This window comes from Aptenodytes patagonicus, chromosome 6, assembly GCF_965638725.1.
Source record: "Aptenodytes patagonicus chromosome 6, bAptPat1.pri.cur, whole genome shotgun sequence".
Lineage (NCBI taxonomy): Eukaryota > Metazoa > Chordata > Aves > Sphenisciformes > Spheniscidae > Aptenodytes > Aptenodytes patagonicus.
Window position 1 is genome coordinate 27,716,984 of NC_134954.1, and position 18,968 is coordinate 27,735,951.

The following is an 18,968-nucleotide window of genomic DNA, read 5'->3' on the forward strand; positions in this document are numbered from 1 at the left end:
ATCAGGATGAGCAGCAGTAGAACCACCATATTTAAAACATCTTTTGTTCACTGCAGAGATACAGCTAATAAAAAATAAACTACATGATGTCTTCTACTACATGCCAATTAAACCAACACAAGGAAATGCTACAAAACTAATCTACAACAACCACATTTACCATTTCACTCCCCTCTACGGAACGGCTCTGAACTTCTGATGCACCTCAGGATAAAGCCATTTTATCACAGCACAGTTTTTTATTAGCTGGTTCCCACCAGATGGGCACTGCGGCCCTCTCACACAATGAAATCAGTAACAGAGAATCTTTACTGGAAGCTCAGAAATTTGTTTACTTTATATACAAGAAAAACTTATTTACAACAATCAACAGTAAACTATGTACAAAAAAAATACAAGAGACATTTCCATGGTAATCACTGTATAAATTAACACAATAAATAGGAGGGAAGCAGGTCCCATTCTTAAGGCACAAAACCTTCTTCCCAAGACTGTGCAGGGATTCACTTGCTTCCCTATGCTTTTGACAGGATCACAGGAATGGCGGGGAGACCCCTGAGGAACAATGGTCGGGGGACGATGATATAGACATGCAGTCACAGCTGACGGTTGTAGAAAACCATAATTTTTCATCCTTTCCTTTTTTTTTCTTTTTACAGTACACACATCTTAAGATACAAAATATTTCGTGTAAACAGTCTTTTTTTAAAATCACATAGATAGTATGCACATTTTTAAATAATACCAAAACAATGAACAAAGCTTTCCATACGATTTGGGTGCAGAAACACTCCCAAGACTGGCAATGAAGGCCTCGACAGAGCTGGAGGCTCCCGGGTGCCCGGCTCTTGTGCGGCCCAGCCAGGCCAACACCTCCAGGCACCAAGTGGCACACCTCCCCTCTGCTGCAAAGAGCCAACTCCTGCCGCAGCGGGGGACGCGTGCTCTCAGCACTGAGATACCACAAGCGAAACCAGAAAGACGGCATTAGCACTAACAGCCCTCCCGAAGGTAGCCCAGAGCAGGATGCTGCTGATAGCTGCTTCACGGGCCAAACCTCCCTCGAGTCTCCATTGCATGCACTCCCACTGAACTGAAACATCACAACACAGGGTACATTATTCCCCAGAATCTGCCATTAAAGTTAAATATCCAGGGCAGTGCCAGAATGTGAGATAATGTACTGAAACCTCTTCCTAGCAGAAGAAACCGTATGCCCAGCTCACTGCAGACACTGCCCCAGCATCACTGCCAAGGGTGAGGGATGATAAACAGAAGGTGCCACACAGCTTTCACATGAGTAGCATTTTTTGAGACTAAACATATGTGCGATAGGTACAGTTCTAGCTTCTCTCAAGCTGGTGTTTTACTTGAGACTGCAGGAGAGTCTCTTTTTTGGCAAAGCAGCAGATTTTTTTACTATCTAATTGTCTTTCCTGAGTTTCTCTCCCACAAAAAATTATCAGATGCCAGAAGAAGAACTCAGAATAATGTAGCCAGAAGTTCAGCCTGGCTCCCTACTTTGCAGATAGCTCTCACTGATGTTTGACACAAATTGTCCTCATCTATTCACAAAATCTCTGCAACAGAAATCTGCATTATTCCCAGTGATGTAGAGCTACAACCCTTTTGTTAGATACAAACCTTAATACATATTCAAAGGCACGCAAGTTAAATATGGATCCCATTTTCTAGCTCTTAAAAGAAGGTAGAACTCCCTCCCCACCTCTGATAAGCAACAGAGAGGAATATACTGGCTATGAACCCTTTGATAAAATGTGCACATACAGAAAAAGGATCTGAACCCATCAACACGACAGATCATAAAAGTGAAAGAAACAAAGATTGGTCTGTGCAGGCATCATCACTCATAGCAGATGGCTAATGGCCGTCAGGCCTCTACAGATATGGCAAGAATCAAGGAACATGCCTGAATCTAGAAATTCTTTGGATTCCCCTGTTACTCTGAGCAGGAAGAGTAGAGAGGAGCTGTTTCTATTGAGGCAAGAATTTAATCCCCCAGGAATTTCGCAAGCAAGGCAAGTGCATATTGTTTATGCACCTTTAACCATGAAGTTGCCTGGAGAAACTTCACAGGAAGAACAGCTCCTTCACCACGTACAGGAACAAACACAGATGTCACCTCTTCTCCAGAGTTATCACCTGCCTTGTGCTCCCTGCTGCGCTCTCCTGGGCAGGCACATGAATGTCCTAACCATGCACACTCCTGGGGACAGGCAGCAGACTGCACCTTACTGTCACCAGCGAGGATGGCTGTGTCCTGGAGCAATCCTTAGTGGAAGTTTCTCCTCATTCTCACGCAGATGCTGCTCTGTGCCTCAACAAGCAAGTGGGAAAATACAGTATGCCTTCAATTCTTACTCATCTGACACCTCAGGAATTCAATACAGTGAGGGGGGGCTGTACTGATAAAGAAAAAGCATGGCTATGGAAGCAATTGCCAATGTACAGATAGGAGAAACAAATTCAGGGCAAAGCTGAACATATTTCTTGCTCAGTCCCCACAGTATTTATAACAGAAACATTGTTAGCTGGATTAAGCATGTTTAGTCTTCTGTTAACTTCTCATGAGCAAACCCTGTTACTCGGTAGGCTGAGTGAAGACATGTGGGGTGAATGACAACTAGTTAAAAACAGATAGGGAGAGTCAGAATAATTGGTGAAATCGTGAAGAATGCAATGGAGTTTGCCCAGCATGAAATCAGCCATAACCTTTTTAATCTGACAAGTCTTTACATAAAATAACTTGACTGACTGTTTTTACACTAGAGAGCTGATGTCAATTTGATAAAATCCTTACAAATAACAAAGAACAACGATGTCCTCAGGAAATTATCTTTTAAGCCACTGTGTATGTGGCCATTTTTCTGTCTGCAGCCATAGCCAGACAGGTGTCACTCTGTAATAATAAAAAAAATAAATACATACAAAACCACAAAGTAATTAAAAATTCCTGCTGTCTCTCCAGCTTTATGGAACTGAATGTTCCTGAATTCCCTTTGCAGTGATAAACATGGCAATATAGCTATGCATGCTGGTCTTCGGGCTTTAACAGTTACCCGACTGGGGTCAGGCAATACAGTGGAAATTTGAAGGCCGCCTAGGAACTCTGATTCAGAGGCACTAATTTTTCCATGCTCCACTGCTGGTGGTACCAAAGGCAATTTACCAACATACTCCAATTTTCATTACGATGATCATCTGCTCAGTAACAATCCTCCTTCTCTCAGTGCTCTTACAGGAGCCCTGATGTTTGACAGCACACAATATCTCTCTCAGGGGTACAACCCAGGAGGACTGAGCCACCCTAGTCTTTTGGTATCCACCTTGCAGTGAAGGAGCAAGGCAGCAAGAGAGAGGAGCAAGGTGGAAAAGCCACTAGATCCAGGACAGGTGAAAAGATGCCAAGTACTACAGATAAATCATATCTTTTGTGACAGAAATAGTTTTCTGCACTGCAAGTTGAAGTAAAGAAACAGCTCTGTTGTCTGTGGCCATGAAGGTGGCACTAAATGGGCAGGAAGCTGCTCCTGGCCATTGCCAGTCATGCTGCTCCCCCCACCAAGATGGAGCAAATTGTTCCATATCTCACTCCATTACATTACATTTCTCACACAGCCCAAACAGCTAGTTAGCGTTCCTCTCCCTTTCATTTGGTCTCCTGAAGATGAATTCAGAAGGGGGAATGTCAGAGCTGATCTCCTGTAATCTTTTGGCTCTCCAGAATTTTGTCTTTTCTTACTGTCAGGAATTTCTGAACAATTGTTTGTGATGCCTGAAAACCTAAAGGTTGTACCATTGCCACTGGCTGGAAGAGGAGAGCCAGGCCCTGCGGAAGACCCCGCAAGCTGGTGCGAACCGCTGTTTGAACCACATGCATTGTTTGTTGCAAGGCATAAGTCAGTGTGAGAATCACTGGGTATTCATCGGCAAGAGGTTTGTACTGGCTTTGAATTTCTAATGCAAATCACATGCAACTATAGGTGCATTAAAAAGGGATTAGTAAGACACAAGGACAAGCTTTGTCCCACTTAAATGCTCTAAGATACAGGTGTGACAGACAGATGAGTGGGAAAGTTTTGGGTCTGAAAAGACTGTCAGATGCTCCTGAACTAAGACTGGCCAATATATCTTTTGCCCTGAATAATTCTACTGTGATGAAGTTATCCAGTAAAGGTAGCTGTGTTGCAATTCTCAGGAGTCCTGCACTGTCACTAGAACCAGAACTTCCCACGTTGGAGGACATGGTTCTTCAAACAGCAAGTGAGTTTTCTTCCGGGAGGCTCTGCCTGACCGCAGATAAGGTGCCTCTCGACTGGATGCAGCCGTACCCCACATGAAAAAAGGTAGCACCATGCTTGGTTGATATGAGCTCTGAACAGCTACAATTTGGCTGTTCAGTAGAGACAGTTGTGAGCACATCTGCTCTGTGAGGTGACTGCTGTGCAGTTAGGGGGAATGGTAGACACAGGCTGTGAAAACAGAGGCTAAACCTCGCTGGCAGGAGTACTCCGGCTCAGCTCCTTGATCCCGTGCAGTATCCTCTTCATGTGACCCACTTTGGTCACACCCAGGTCCTGGAAGAAAAGAGAAAACCTTACCTTAGGAGAAAGGCAGGGGGAAAATTCCAGGTGGCCAAGCAATGGTTACAAACTAGTCAGCCAGTTACAAAGAGAGGAGGAAACCAACCAGAAAGATTACAAACCTGATGGTTACATATGGAACCTCAAACCACGTGTCAAAAAGCTATCAGAGCATGACAGGGTAATGAACACAGAGCAGGCATAGAGCAATGGAGAGAAACAACTGCAGACCATTAGCCAGAAATGCAAATTGCTTTGACTGTTAAAGGCCAAAGCAAGAGAACAGAAAGAGCATACAGATCTCAAGGACCTAAGCTAGTAGCCAAAACATGCAGGAAGAACCAACCCATCACTGGTCACATCAAATAAATGTGTACACTTGGGTACCATGCAACAAAACACAGGCTGTAGCTGGATGGCATGCAGAGGAATCAGCTACACGGATTACAGCAAACCTCAGAACAGGAAGATGGTCAAAATCACGAATGAAGATCCAAGGGGCATTCAACAAATGCCATGCACTACTTTACAACAAAGTATTTTTCTGCTATATGCAAGTCACCAGAATGATGACACAAGTCTCTTGCACATGCAAAGAACCACCACTTTCAATTTTTCTCTGTAGGGAAAGCATGTCCTGGTGAGGAGATGCAAAGTTGTGTAATGTGGTTACTAAGCACTATTTAAAAAGATTCTCTCCATCTAGCAGCCTCATCAAAGACCACAATGACTTTTTTCTTGTAACAAAGAAGTGCGATGATCTATTTGTCCAGTGACTACAACATAAGAACCAAATTTTCCTAATCATAGCATGTTGTGCAAAGATGGTACAGGAGCAGAGAAGTTGAAAACTTCCATTCCGTCATTAAAATCAGAGACTCTCAAGAACACTACCTGCAATCTGTGTGCTGGACTGTATTAGACCTCCAGGAAGCTGTGGCAGAACTGGACAGCTGGTCCCTCAACTAGCTGTTCTACCTCCCTGCTATTAAAAATCAGGTGACCTGAAATGCTGAGAAAATAAAACGAGGCCACAATGAACCTGTTCATCTTGCCAAGGCACGTGGAATGAACAGCGGGCAGACCACTTCCAAGCACATTCAGCACAGAAGGTCATGCAGATGCAGCTGGCCATTTCTCATGAGACGACCATGAAAGTACCTTGAGGTCTCTCCGTTCGAGGTGCAGGAGCTCAGAGCCCCGGACGTCATGCCGGATGAAGATATCCTTATACTCACAAAGACTGAGATGCTCAAGCCAGGCCGCAACCTCCTCCGTTCCCCAGAGGTGAACTGTTAGAGATGGAAAAGCAGGAGTGCATTGAGTACCCAGAATCCCAGAAGACAGTGAGAGATGAGGACACCATCAGCACTCAGTGCCAGAGAAGGAGGGCAAGCAGTACCACAGCCTCAAACCAAGGGGAAGGCAAGGACTGGCAGCACGACCTACAGTCTCAAACAAAGGAGGTAGGGCAGAGAAAGGTAAGAGGTGTTCTCTTAAGCAGAGGCTAGCTGCAGTAAAGCCAGGAGGAAGTGCATGGTTGTTTTGATGGGATTGGATATGCTTTTTAAAGTTTACCCCCATGTTTAAGAAGACTAAGTTCATTGATATTCCTCTGCTTATAAAACAACAGATTCATAAAATAAATCACGAAGAATCAAGCACAGGTTAGTTTGCTATTATGTACAAGCACTTGTGCTCAGTAAACAAAATGGCAACCTTTCTCCCCCAAGTCTCAGGGAGAGAGGAAGAGTTTAGACTTCCACCTTCTTGCACAGCCTCTAAATAAGAGAATAATAAAGTTCCCAAGTTCTGGGAGGCAAAGAATAAGCACCAGCCTGTCAGACAGGAGGAGACTGTACCCACAACTCCATGGCAGAGGACAGGACCCAGAAGCCCACAGAACAGGTATTACTTCTGAATTTTAGAAGAAAGTCTTCATAAGGAGAGTATAAACCAAAAATCAACTAACCCAACTGGAGAGAAAGTGTCTTGAATGGCAATTTGTTGATTCATGGCTAGTTTTTATCTACTGACTAGTAGGATTAAAGGTCAGGGTGCACCTGTGGTGATGCTGATCCCCAGCCAATTAGACATGAAACTTGATTAAAGCCTGAGGGTGAATCAGTGAGAAAAACATCATTAACCGTATCACAGAGAATTAGCAGTGAAAAGACTGGAGATATGCGGACTTGGGCCCCACAGTCGTTTTGATACCTAAAATGCCAAAATCCTCAAATTCACTTCACTAAGCACCCCCTAAAATATCCCTGAAAATGTCTGGATGTAGGCAGAATTCTTCAGAGGGTACCTCCTGTTTCTGCTCAGGAATATTTATGTGGTACTGGGGGATCCTGACTTAGACAGAACGGAGCAATAAGCTACTTTGCCACATGAAAAAGACAGACTAGACCTCTAAGAAAAGGCAGATGCACTTGAAACAGAAAAAGGAGAGAACATGAGAGGAAACAGACAGAGAACAGGTAGTGGTGTGATCACTGATGTGACAAAAGAGACACAATGAATGAGCAGACTTGGTACCCGGCAATCCCATGCTACTATGAGTCTCCTTATTTTTGTTGTTCTTCTCCTTTTTAAACTTGGTCACCAGCCGGAATTTGCCACTGCGGCTGCGTTTAGAATAATCCAGCATCTGGTTCTGTAAGAACAAAAAGGGGAAATCAGGCAAACAGTCATAAATTGATTGGAACAGACCAAGAGCAACAAGTACTGTCAAGCTCAGCTCCATGACCTTGAAAGAGAGGAAAAAAATTTCTAAACTCATTCTGATCAAGATTGGAAAGGAAACAGAGAAAGTTGATCCCATGTCAGGCAAGGGACCTTAGCAGGAAATTACTTTCTTTAGCCGTAGGGAGTCAAGTTTCCTTCTTAATGATTTTTTTCTCACATCAGTTGTATATTCACAGGAAGTCAAACACTCACAGCCAACTAGTGAAAAAGAGAACAGCTAGGGAAATATAGCCTTGGTTCTCCTCACCTCCTCATCGCAGGGCTCCATAAGCTGCCATAGCCAAGGGATGTCTGCTAGTTTCCTCAGCTGGAGGTCCATGTCTGCCAGGGCTGCTTGGAGCTGCTCCTTCTGTGGAGGATCTAATTGCTGGATCAGAAACGGAAACAAAGCAGAGTTAAAAGCCATATAGTGGAACACACAGCCAGGCCCTTGCCTTGAAATTCCTAGCTAACAAAGCAGTTCCTCCTTTTAAAAGGAAGTGCATAGCAGGCACTCTGCCCAGATGTTACCAAGTTAATGATTTTCATCTTTTTTGAGCTCCCAACTCTGCGCAAGCTAGCTTGAATGCTCATCATGCCTATGTAGTAACAGCATCCTAAGTCCTCCATGATAACATTTAAACTGACTTGTTACAAAGACACAGAAGACCAAGACCAGCAAAATGTTGCTTGCTAAGACAACAGTAGGGAAAGGGGAGAAAGTGAGAGGCTGCTTTACTCCTGCTTTGTGCTTCTTACCAGTGCCATCTTGCCCGCCAGCAGCAGCTCTGTCTCATTATGTAGGGCTTTGACATTATTCACCATCTCTACAACAAGGCTGCAGTTCAGACCCTGCCGGGAAGCAATTCATGCGCAAATTAAGCCTGGAAATGCAGAGGTCTGAGCAGTCAAAAGGAAGAAGTCTTAGACGAGCAAGGCCTACTTATGGTCAATCAGAAAGGAAAACCAAGAGGTATGGAACAAGGACAAAATGGGAGATGCCAAGTGAGTGAAGTACCTCTGTAGACTTGGATTTAGCGTAGACTTTGTCCATAGACTTGGAGCTGGCATTGACAGCATGGGCAAGCTCCTGTTCCATGTCCTGACAGGACTGGGCTATTTCCCGAATGCTAAAGAGAGAATTACAGATTGCATCAGCATATGCTCAAAGCAGGAGAACTTTTCTGACTGGGTATCTCCTTTTAATACCCATCTGAGTGACAAGAGCAGGGATAAAGCATGGGAGCGGCATGCCAGCCTCTGGCAAAGCAGGGCAATTCTCCCTGCTATAGTGAGCATGCATAGGCAAAGCAAGGCAGATTTCACATGCACAACTCCCGGTGCATATTCAATTCTGCACACAAGTTGGGATCAATTTGAAATACAACCTAGACATTTTAGTATGGCCATAGTGATGTGAAAGGCAGCTGCACAGATGGCAGTTTAATTAACACTCCTCTGATGTGACTCTGGGAATTTTCTCTCAGATGCCCAGACCAAGGAGCTGAATGTCTGAGTAAAGGATGAGCAGGTGAGCATACTGTGGCTTCTTCCAGAAATCTCTGCTGGGCATCAGGGTTATAAGAACCCAACTTGTCATCTGAGCTCCTAGAGAGGCCTTTACTTCATTTCTGATAAAAATAATTGATATTCAAAGATAATAGGTTCTTTCAGGATTAACGGATCCATGTTTGCTCATAAAAGTAACATTTCTTGTTCAGAATATTTTGTTCAGAATGTAAATTAAGAAAGTTTATTTGACTTCAGTCCTCATGCAGCTGGGACAGTGCATAATGAATGGATGTTACCCCCAGTGACATGGACCAGCACTGAGGAAGACAAGAGTGAACAGAAACATCTCCAGGAACAGGGAGTAGGACAAGAACTTGAGGCACCAAAGGAGGGCTCTATTCACCAAAACCAAACTGAATCCCACCTGTGGATCAGAGCACCTGCAGCTTGACCAAAATGGATGATCTGGGTGGATTCTTCTTCGGACATGATCTCTGGTTGCAGAGAGAAAGAGGAGGGTCGGGACAACTCACACTTCTGTTTGTCCTCCCAGGACTTCAGGGTGCTCTCAAATGCCTAAAAACACAGCAGGCAAACTATAAGATACCTTATAAAGCTCCTATAAAAAACAATGGCTGTGCCTATGTCTGTAAAACATGTAAATCTGGTATAGACACTTTTCATTGCAGGACCCAGTTGTTCAGCTGCTTATAACTTTGCTAACTAGCTGTCTGGGCTGAAGTTTTCCATGTCACATGCTTGCCTTGGCTTAATTTTTGCTTAAACCTAGTTTTAGTCAAAATTACTAGGCCAATTCTCAGGGCCAGACTAGCAAAATCCACCAATTCCCTACTGGTGGCAGCCTTTTCTGTAAGTAAAATGTATCGTCTCTACACTTCAGTATTACTGCACACCTCTTCAAGTGACATCTCAGAGCTGGAAATTAAAAATGTCAAAGGCTCCTCCTTATCTGAAAGTAAACTGGGCTTCCCCAGTAGTTGGTGGGACAAGCAGCTGAACTCAGAGCTAGGACCTGTCCCACTTGCACCCGTACCGATATCCCTGCTGGCATCAGCTAGCAGTACAGGACGAAGTAAAACAGATCCAATGCAGAAGGATCAAAATCGGATATGGTGAGAATGAAAACTGAAACGAAGAGCCTCGGGGCAAGGAGAGATGGATCGATGAGCACAAGAAATGGCAAGAGAGAAGGTTAGACAAGAGAAGGGACTATAGGAGGGGAAGACTGAAGTAGGAAGAATAATTCAGAGAAGATGAGAATAACAAGTAGGGGTGTGAAGCTTTCATGGAAAAAAAAAATCAGCATTTGGGGAGCCAGAAAAGGAAAGGAGATTGAGTGTGATGGGTGGATGGGAAAGGGGAAGAAAATGGTAGTCATGGATCCTGGGCCTGGGAAGTCAAACAAGATGAGTACAGACTAAGTAAGGAGCACAGGACTAAGTGTAGAGAGAGGAGACGGATGGAGCAGGAAAGCCAGTGTCCACTAGAACACAACTGCCTTTGGGGACAACCCAGTGTTCCGGGGACACGCCATTCTCCTGCGTCTGCAAATACCTGTGAAGCCCTGTGGTAAAGCATTCCCTTCCCCTACTGCTCCTCATACAGGACAAAACCAGGCTCTGTCAGCTCAGTGCAAGCTATCTGCTGATCTCATCCTTGCTGATGACTCTTCAGTGGTCCAGATGAGGCCACATGAGGGAATTTGAGTTCTTCCATCTTCAGTTCAGGAAACTAAATATCCCAAATCACATTTGCAAAATGCTACCATAGGTACAGGATCACACATGTGAAGAAAGAACCTCACTTCATCTACTGCGTAGGACAGATTTGCTCTGTGAAGGAAGGGGTGTGCAACAATGATCAAAAGGACAGCAGGAAAAATAAGGATAAGCCCACAGTCAAGACAAAAGCTGACTGTTGCTCTGCAAAACTTGAACCTCTTTCCTCAGTGGCAATTCCATGTCTGCAAAACCGGGTTTGCAGGCAATGAGGAGTGGGATGGCACAATCACAGCCATGGCTTCAGATGGCCCAACACACACAGCACACTCACTAGGGACTTCTGTATCCTGCCTCTTGTGCTTCACCCCACCTTTCCCACCATACCCACATGTAGGTTGCCTCTCCTTTTCTCCCTCCCACCTTTACAGCAGGAATCCTGTTCCTCCTTGTTCTCTGTGCTATCTCCTTCAGTCACTCCCGCTCCAAGTCTCAGTGTGACACTGCAGAAGCTCTCTTACCCTCCAGGAAAGACTGTGCGCACTATTCCTGTCTCCTCCTCTCCACAACATTCGCATCAAGGGGTGATAGGACAAGGGGTAATGGTTTTAAACTAAAAGAGGGTAGATTCAGACTAGATAGAAGGAAGAAATTTTTTATGCTGAGGGTGGTGAAACACTGACACAGGTTGCCCAGAGAGGTTGTAGATACCCCATCCCTGGAAACGCTCAAGGTCAGATTGGATGGGGCTCTGAGCAACCTGATCTAGCTGAAGATGTCCCTGCTCATTGCAAGGGGGTTGGACTAGATGACCTTTAAAGGTCCCTTCCAACCCAAACCATTCTATGATTCTGTGATCAATACCCACTGTTCTCTCCCAGCTCAAGGGGTCTTGGATATTGCCCTGTCCTATCATGACAGGGGCTTTGTACGCCCACCTTTGCTTTCTTTCCATACCATCATACTTGTAACTTCCTGTCAGGTAATGTGCCTAAGGCCTGTATGAGGCTGCTTTCCCTTTTTCCTCTTGGTTGTTCTCTCTTTTCTTGTTATTCAGCAGGTGAGTCCTTTGCAGAAGACTTCGATTTGCTCTGGAAGCTGGGTAAAGGGGCGTTATGCTGTAAAGTATTGAGAGCTGCTATCAACCAAACTGTTCATGCATGGACAGTTACAGAATTGGGAGGAACCATAAAGCCTGTTTGTGCCACAGCAAGGCCTTTATCCTTTCCTTTGGCTTACCACCATTCAGTAATACAGTAAAACAGCAAGAATGCTTCCTTATGTGCTGGTACTCATCAGATGTATTTGAAAATTATGAGATGAGACAGACACACACTGCTGAACAAGGCATAAAACACTGCTTTACTTCGTCAACGAGGTATAACCCACATATTGAACAATAATGAGAAATTAAAATATTGAACAGCTGAATCTAAATCTGCAGCACTCAGTGAGGCAGGCATCCTGTGGGAAAAACAGCATGCAAGTGTGTTAAGAAATGCTGTCACAAGGCACCTAGAAAAGGAAGCAAAATAAGCTTGCATAAACAACCTTATTTATGTGATTTCCCAAGTGGTGAATGCAAGTTTAATCATGTTCTTTCCAAAAAATTTTATGGTGTGTAGCAAAATATGCTTCTTGCATTCATAAACATATGCTTTCATGTGTGGCCATTGCCATGCTCTGCAGGAGTATGTGACATCGAAACATGTGTACTACATAGTGTATGCAAGGCTGCTCTTACCCTGTCTCGAGTGAGGGTCTGTGCTCTGTTCTTATGAACAATCCAAATGTAACCCGGAGGCTGGATCCAGGCTTCTCCATCCACTTGCACAGGAACTCCCTCCTCTCCCAGGATTGCTATCTTCACTGTCCGACACTGCAAGAAGTAATTGCATCAGCGAAGCTCTAAAATGTTGGTTTTCCAAAAGCATGAGACATTCTCTTTCTTTCAAAAGCACTTCCCCAGGTACTGTAGCTTTGGTGCTACTAGAGGCACATTGTGCCTGGGTGGCAGGGCACACCTCACCCTTGTGCGGCAGGGACCATTTGCTTTGTCTTTGGACTACAAATCTGTATTTGAATTGCTGGTCTAAGTCCTACCACAATGAACACTAGCAAACAATTCCATGCCCAAATTGCCCCTGGACATGCTAATTTTCAGCCCTGGTGGCTGCTCTTTCCATGGACAAGGGAGAGCACAAAGGAGGGCTTAATGACTGAAATTGGCATAAACATCACAAACTGGAGATGAGGGAGGCAAGAAGAGCTCACAAAAGCAACTAATACCTGTGCAATCCGGTGATGCTGTAGGTTTATCACTCGTGACACTGCCATCTGCATGCTACCAAACACTGCTACCACCTCCAAAATCTTGTCATCAAAGGAGGGGGCTGTAAATGTCTAGCCAGATACAAGGGAGAGAGAATTCAGTTGACATACAGTTCTGTTGGAGAGGTTTCCTTTACCCCCTGTTGGTGAAGATTTGGGGGTCGGCTTTCAATTGTGCTTTTTAATCTGTATAAAATTAACGAGGCTAGAAGGTGAACATTTGCAGTGAGCTAGGAGGGAGAAAAAGGAGCCTTGATATTCCCCCTGTGCTTCCAATGGCAGCTAAAGTATAATTCAAACACAAAGGCTGTAGGCCACAAGGCAATAATTATTCTTATGAGAGGAGGCACTTTTTCATCTCAGATAATACCATGTTTCTGACTGGATCTAACTCCCTTTGCCTTCAAGGGACTTTACTTCTCAGGCAGTCTGAGGGGAGAAGGTCAATCTAAAGCACTTCCTGGAAGTCCAAATGCGCAGGACAGCATCTGTTCTTTTTTTTCTGAATCACTACAGACTGCTTGAGTGCAAAGCTGCTGAAGATTGGATTTCAGTATCATATCCACTTCACAGAGAAAGTACATGCAGACAGGCCCCTTGCCCTTTTCTTCCAAGCACTATTCTCAGGGGCTATGACTTCAAAAGCAACAGTAAGTAAAACACTTCCTGGATTGCCTTAGAGAATACTCACATCATCTTCCTTGGTCCCCCCCCAGAAGTTGGTGCCTCCTGCATAGCTGGGAATGTTAAGTACGGCAATTCCCTGGAGACTGGGCAAAGGGATTGGCCTCCCATCGCACTGCACAGAAAAGAAGGTAACATTACTCTCAGCACAGCAGTAGACAGTCCCTCCTGCCAGAGCACATGCTCTAAGAACAGAAAACAGCCTGTACAGCTTAGTAATAAATTAATTCAGGTTTCTTCCAGTTTATTCTTGGCATAGCAGAGTAGAACATATCCATTCATGTCTCATGAACCACCTCTCCTCTGGCAGACATGGATTTTAGAGATACTGTTGCTTCTTTTCCCCAAACAGGAATAGGGCACACCTGAGAGGCTTGGCAAAGCCTCTTGCTTTATTCCTCCAGAAAGGGGAATAAAATTGCTGAAACACCTACACAGTCTGCTGTGATGAGGGTCTCCTCCTGCAAGCTACCTGTTTATGCTGTACAGTGTAGTTAAATTAAGAGCTTTCCACTGCACCTGCTATCTAAAATGATGTGTTCACATGAGATACCACATATAACATAACAATCTTATCTATGCTGAATACTGAGTTGGGGACAGCTAATACTTTCCAGCAGGATGACTCTTCCTTTACAGGCTGAGAATACAAGTTATCTTCCAGAATCAGGAAAAGCCACTTTTAGCTAGCTCAGGGTGAGATACAGCAAGTACATTGTATCAGGCAGGCAAGGGAAACACCCTAACATCACCAAGCAGAATCACCACGCCAAAGTCAAAGGGTCTGAAAGAGGTGCGATTAGGCATCCTAGTTTTAGCAACAGAAGGGCATGCTAACTACTTACCTCCAGCAGGACTTTCTGCTCCAGGTTTTTATATGTTCTGTGTAGCAGCTCCTTGGTCCCCAATACTCCATACCACATCATGTTTTTAGTGCGACTTCTAAGGGGGCAAATCAAAAGAGAAAAAGTTAGCATAAGCATTTACCTTTCCACTTGGAAAAAAAACCCCACATTGAAATGGTACCTCCTATGTCCTACAACACAAAGGTGCTTTGCTTCCAAAAGGGTCAAGCGCTCAAAATGGTCATTGCTTGTGCTAGGAAACTACCCCCCTTTAAATAAATGTCAGGTATGAATTGAGTATGACTGAGTAACACACATTACCAGAAACATACACAGATTCCCCTGGCACAGAACTCGTCAGTCTTGTACACCAGGACATCAACAGCGTTTTCCAGTATTAGCTCAAGTATAGCAAATGTACCAATCCCAGGCTACACAAAGCATCCTGTAGTTGCCCAGGTATTCAAAAGGCCAAAACCTGTGGTTTGTATTAAGTTAGGATCAAGCCCTCCGTAGCATTTAGAGCTGAGATGTGATTCTCTTATAGATAAATAGCAAGCCCAGGAGAAAAATCTTGAGTGAGATCATGAAATAAATAGAACCAATGCACTAAATCCACACTGACGTAGCTACTCAAAGATCTTATACTAGCCACAACAGCATAATGAATCAGTAATAAATTAGTAGCTAATCTCCTCCATCATGATTTCAAGCCTTGAAGGAGGATTATGCAGACAAGATTAACAATATACCTATTCAGCACACTTGTGCACAGTTGGCTTCAAAACCACACAGACACATTAAGTGGTTTCAGTCACTTCTGGCAGTAGCCAAAGGTCAGCCAAAGCCAAACCCACCTGCATTTCTCTGGGTGCTCATCACGCTTGTTGTTGAAGTCCAAAGAAATCTTTGCATCCAGTCCAATTCCAAAGTAATTATTCATGACACACTTCTCTGTGTAACATTCACTGCCAAACAAAAGAACAAAACTCCCATTTCTAAGTCCGTGTACCATTTGGTATACACCTCACGTGCCCCCTCTGGCCACCTCATAATTCTCTTGCATAAAAAGGTGAAGAACAAGGGGGCTGTATGCCAAGATGCTCTGATAAGCACTGATGGGAACTGCCTAAGACCCACAAGGAATACCATAAAAGTGGCTATTGAGTGGAGGTCCCTGGCCTGCAGCCTCTGTCCATAAGACTTCACAGCCGCAAGATTTGCAGAGTAATTCTCCCCTTGCCACAGAAACATACTCAGAAGCCTACACTTCATTTACAAAAGACTATGTTGCTGGTCACTGGTGTCATCACATTAACAATGCTAATTGCTTTTTTAAATATACACACACACACATATTAGGTGTTACCTACAGAGAGCTTGACAAATGTGCTCGAAAGTGTCAGCTACCCATCTCAGGGGCACTGAACCCCATGAAAAAACCTTGAAGTCTGTATCACTGGATTTTCACTGTTAAACGGTTTAGCAGAAATAGTCTGAGAAAGTCTTCACATCACATTTCCCAACTGCCTCCCCTGTTGTGGCCTGCCCATGACCTTTCTCGGGCCTCCATGCTGTAAGGGTAGTGATTCCCCCACAGGTTACTGTCTACTAACTGGAAGCCAGAGTCATCTCTGAGTGCAGGAAGAAGACTGATGTAGATTTCATTCTCACCTAAAACCTAAAAATCTTCCACCGTGAGTTAGATGTGTCACTGCATGTATAACTACATAAGCTGATCCTCACTGGCACCCAGCATATGAATTCATTTACATAACTCTGGGCTGCTGCAGTCCACTATTTAGCTCTATAAACTAATCTGCTTCTCTGCTGAGGTCCATTTGGAAATGCCCACTCCCTCCCTTCAACCTCCTGGGCATACTCACAGATTTTCAGGCTCAGAGTTAAAGGGATCAGCATGGATCAACAATCGGCTGATGACAGAGCTCCCAGGCAAAGAACCAGACATGCCAGCACGGATATCTGTAGGAAAATTGACCACAGGGAAGAGTGTGATTAATAATAAGTGGAAAACAGGTAACTTCAATCTTGGAGACAAGATGACAGGGCAGAATATGTTAACTCGTCATTCACCGTGAAAAGCAAATAGCAACAGTGCTTTCTTTGACTCCAGAAGGCTTAGCTCTCTCAATAAGAAGAAGGGTTTCTGGGGCTGCCTGCAGGGTTTTTGACTGACAGGGTATCACCTAAGGCCAGCAGCACAGTTGTACAGACAGATGGAAATGGGAAATAGGAGTGTATTCACTGCAGTAGCTTTTTTGTTCCAGGGTGAGACATGCAACATCCTTGCTTCAATGAGTGAGAGAGAGGAGTAGGACTGAAGTTATTCTCCAAGGTGCTCAAGAATTACTGCCTCCTGCTTCTTAAATTATTAGCTGGCAACCCACAAACAGTAGCTTTGTCAGAGAGAAAGGAAATTACCTGCTTCCAGAAGAAACAATTTGAACAAGTAATTTGGGGGAAGAGGTGGAAGGACAGCACCATGGTGATGGGCAGAAGTTGCTACACAAGATGTGGGAGGTGGGAATTCTGCTGGGTCTGTGCACCTCCAGTGACTTCAGCCTTCACGTGAAAGGCATGCTGCTCCCAGTCTATGGCTGCCACTCTTCAGAAACCTCTCTCAGCAGCATCCTACCAGCCTTCTCAAGGTTACTTTCAGCTCAGTATCTCCTTGTAATTGGTATCTAAATTCTGCCACTGCACAGTGTTAATAAAAATCTGTGTCTAGGTCTCAGCTACAAACTGGAAACTATTACAGCTCCCTCCAAGTCTCCACTTTTCAGCCCTAGTGGAAAGTTATCCAAAAAAGGATTTCTCTCCAAGTGGACACTGCACAAAAGGACATCAGGCAGGACAATTTCATGTTTTCATGTGGAGACTGCAACCTGTGTTGCTGTCACCCATACTCCAGTTGGCTGTCTCAATGAGAAGTTGTGGGTGTTACACTTACTCGGGTAGAGGATTTTTGTGTTCAGCATTGGCAAGTTGTCCCGGTTTCCTGTCTGGGGAGGAAGAGATGCAGAGCTGCCCAGTGACAAGCTTCCTTTGTTTATTAGTCTTTCGCAAGGAGACTTGGATGCTGTAAAACACAACACAAACATGGCTATTGACAAACATAACGCTGTGATTCAGACAAGCACACAGCAGCACAGCCCAAGCAGCAAGATTGTGCTGAGAATCACTCAACAGCAAAACACTCTAGCCGCCATAAAACAAAGAGTTGACAGAACCAGTCATTAAGAGACAGAGATGTGGCATATGTGCAGTCAGAAAACCTCACAGACTGGAGGTACCAAAATGCCACATGCAAATATTAGAAATGGAGATGAGAAAAAGCTGGTGGCAGCAGCACAACAGACAGGGTATTTGGCTCCCAATAAATACTCAGGTAAGTTCCAAATATATTTGCAGTGATCAGGGATCTCTAACAAATTACTCACATAACAGAGTTATTAAAGCAAACTGGCTTCTGCTCTCTGTCATCTGCAAAGGATGGCAGGGGCTTACAGGGAAATGTTATCAGGTAGATGACACGAAAAATGCTCAAGACCGTCCTTGTGCAAGCACTGAAAGCCAAGAGAACCCAGGTTACTGGCTAAGGTGCAAGAAAACTTCTGAATCTTAGGCTCCCTATGCTAAGATCATGGACCAGCCATCAGAGACATAGCGAAAAGTGGGGTGTATGATGCACAAGCTAGAGCATAGAAACAAGCAAGGCCTGGCATCTGAAGAGCAATCATTCACAAATTACAGAAAAACAGAACTTGGAAGGTAATATACATAACACCTTCCTCACTTTTTACAACTAACAGAATCGTAATTCGCAGGCAAGATCTGCATGGTGGCAGCCCCGGAACAATACCTTTCCGCTGGCTCCTCCCTTTGGACACTCCATAGCTGCTGCTGTGTGATGATTGCAGGGAGATTTTATCCTCGTTCCTCAGCTCCTTGCCCTCTTCAGAGGCTGAGAGACTAAGGAGGAAGCCCTCTTGCTCCTGGGTCTGGGCATTCTGCTCATCTACAGCTGTAAGGAGAAAGAAAGTAGGTGAGTGCCTCACAGCTCGTCTAGCAAGGAACACCTCCCACTGATGTAAATAACAATAGGATGGAACACTAAAGACCCTGATTCCTTAAAGGAAAGAAAAGGAATAACAAAAAGCTTTCCTATATCATTTGTCTCAACTAAGCTCTGCTCTGGAGAGCTTTTGGAACTGGGCTGGCTTAGCCTCCTGTTTTCTTTGCTGAGCTCTTTAACAGTGAGGCTCTAAATAGAAGTGTCCACCTTTAAAGCTACAGGTACTCAGGCTTCCTGAGCTGCAAACTGTGCTAGAGGTGATGGGCTTCCATTTATTTGCATTTAGATGTTGCCAGAAATTCTAACCGGATGGACATTAAATGATAAATTTAATGAATTTTCTGTTTGCTTAATCTGTACTGGGGCAATAGGATAAGCCACTTGAAAAAGGCACTTAGACACATATAATCAGGAGGAAGAAAATAGC

At 44.3% G+C, this 18,968-nt stretch overlaps 1 protein-coding gene across 5 annotated transcripts in view; it reads right to left on the reverse strand.

The window, feature by feature from the left end:
* Positions 1-307: 307 nt before the first annotated feature.
* DGKD (diacylglycerol kinase delta) overlaps positions 308-18,968 on the reverse strand; it is a 64,350-nt gene continuing 45,689 nt past the window's right edge. For 3 of the 5 annotated variants that reach the window (XM_076341674.1, XM_076341677.1, XM_076341679.1), the window contains 15 exons: positions 18,329-18,490; positions 17,417-17,545; positions 16,332-16,428; positions 15,303-15,413; positions 14,446-14,542; positions 13,608-13,715; positions 12,875-12,988; positions 12,330-12,464; positions 9,271-9,422; positions 8,353-8,464; positions 8,094-8,186; positions 7,603-7,722; positions 7,146-7,263; positions 5,766-5,896; positions 308-4,598 (listed from right to left, as the gene is read on the reverse strand). In XM_076341674.1, the coding sequence (XP_076197789.1) occupies positions 4,509-4,598; positions 5,766-5,896; positions 7,146-7,263; positions 7,603-7,722; positions 8,094-8,186; positions 8,353-8,464; positions 9,271-9,422; positions 12,330-12,464; positions 12,875-12,988; positions 13,608-13,715; positions 14,446-14,542; positions 15,303-15,413; positions 16,332-16,428; positions 17,417-17,545; positions 18,329-18,490 (1,769 nt within the window). In that variant the 3' untranslated portion in view covers positions 308-4,508. Of the gene's footprint in view, positions 4,599-5,765; positions 5,897-7,145; positions 7,264-7,602; positions 7,723-8,093; positions 8,187-8,352; positions 8,465-9,270; positions 9,423-12,329; positions 12,465-12,874; positions 12,989-13,607; positions 13,716-14,445; positions 14,543-15,302; positions 15,414-16,331; positions 16,429-17,416; positions 17,546-18,328; positions 18,491-18,968 lie in introns of those variants that run through there. The other 2 variants (XM_076341676.1, XM_076341678.1) reach the window with 2 other exon arrangements.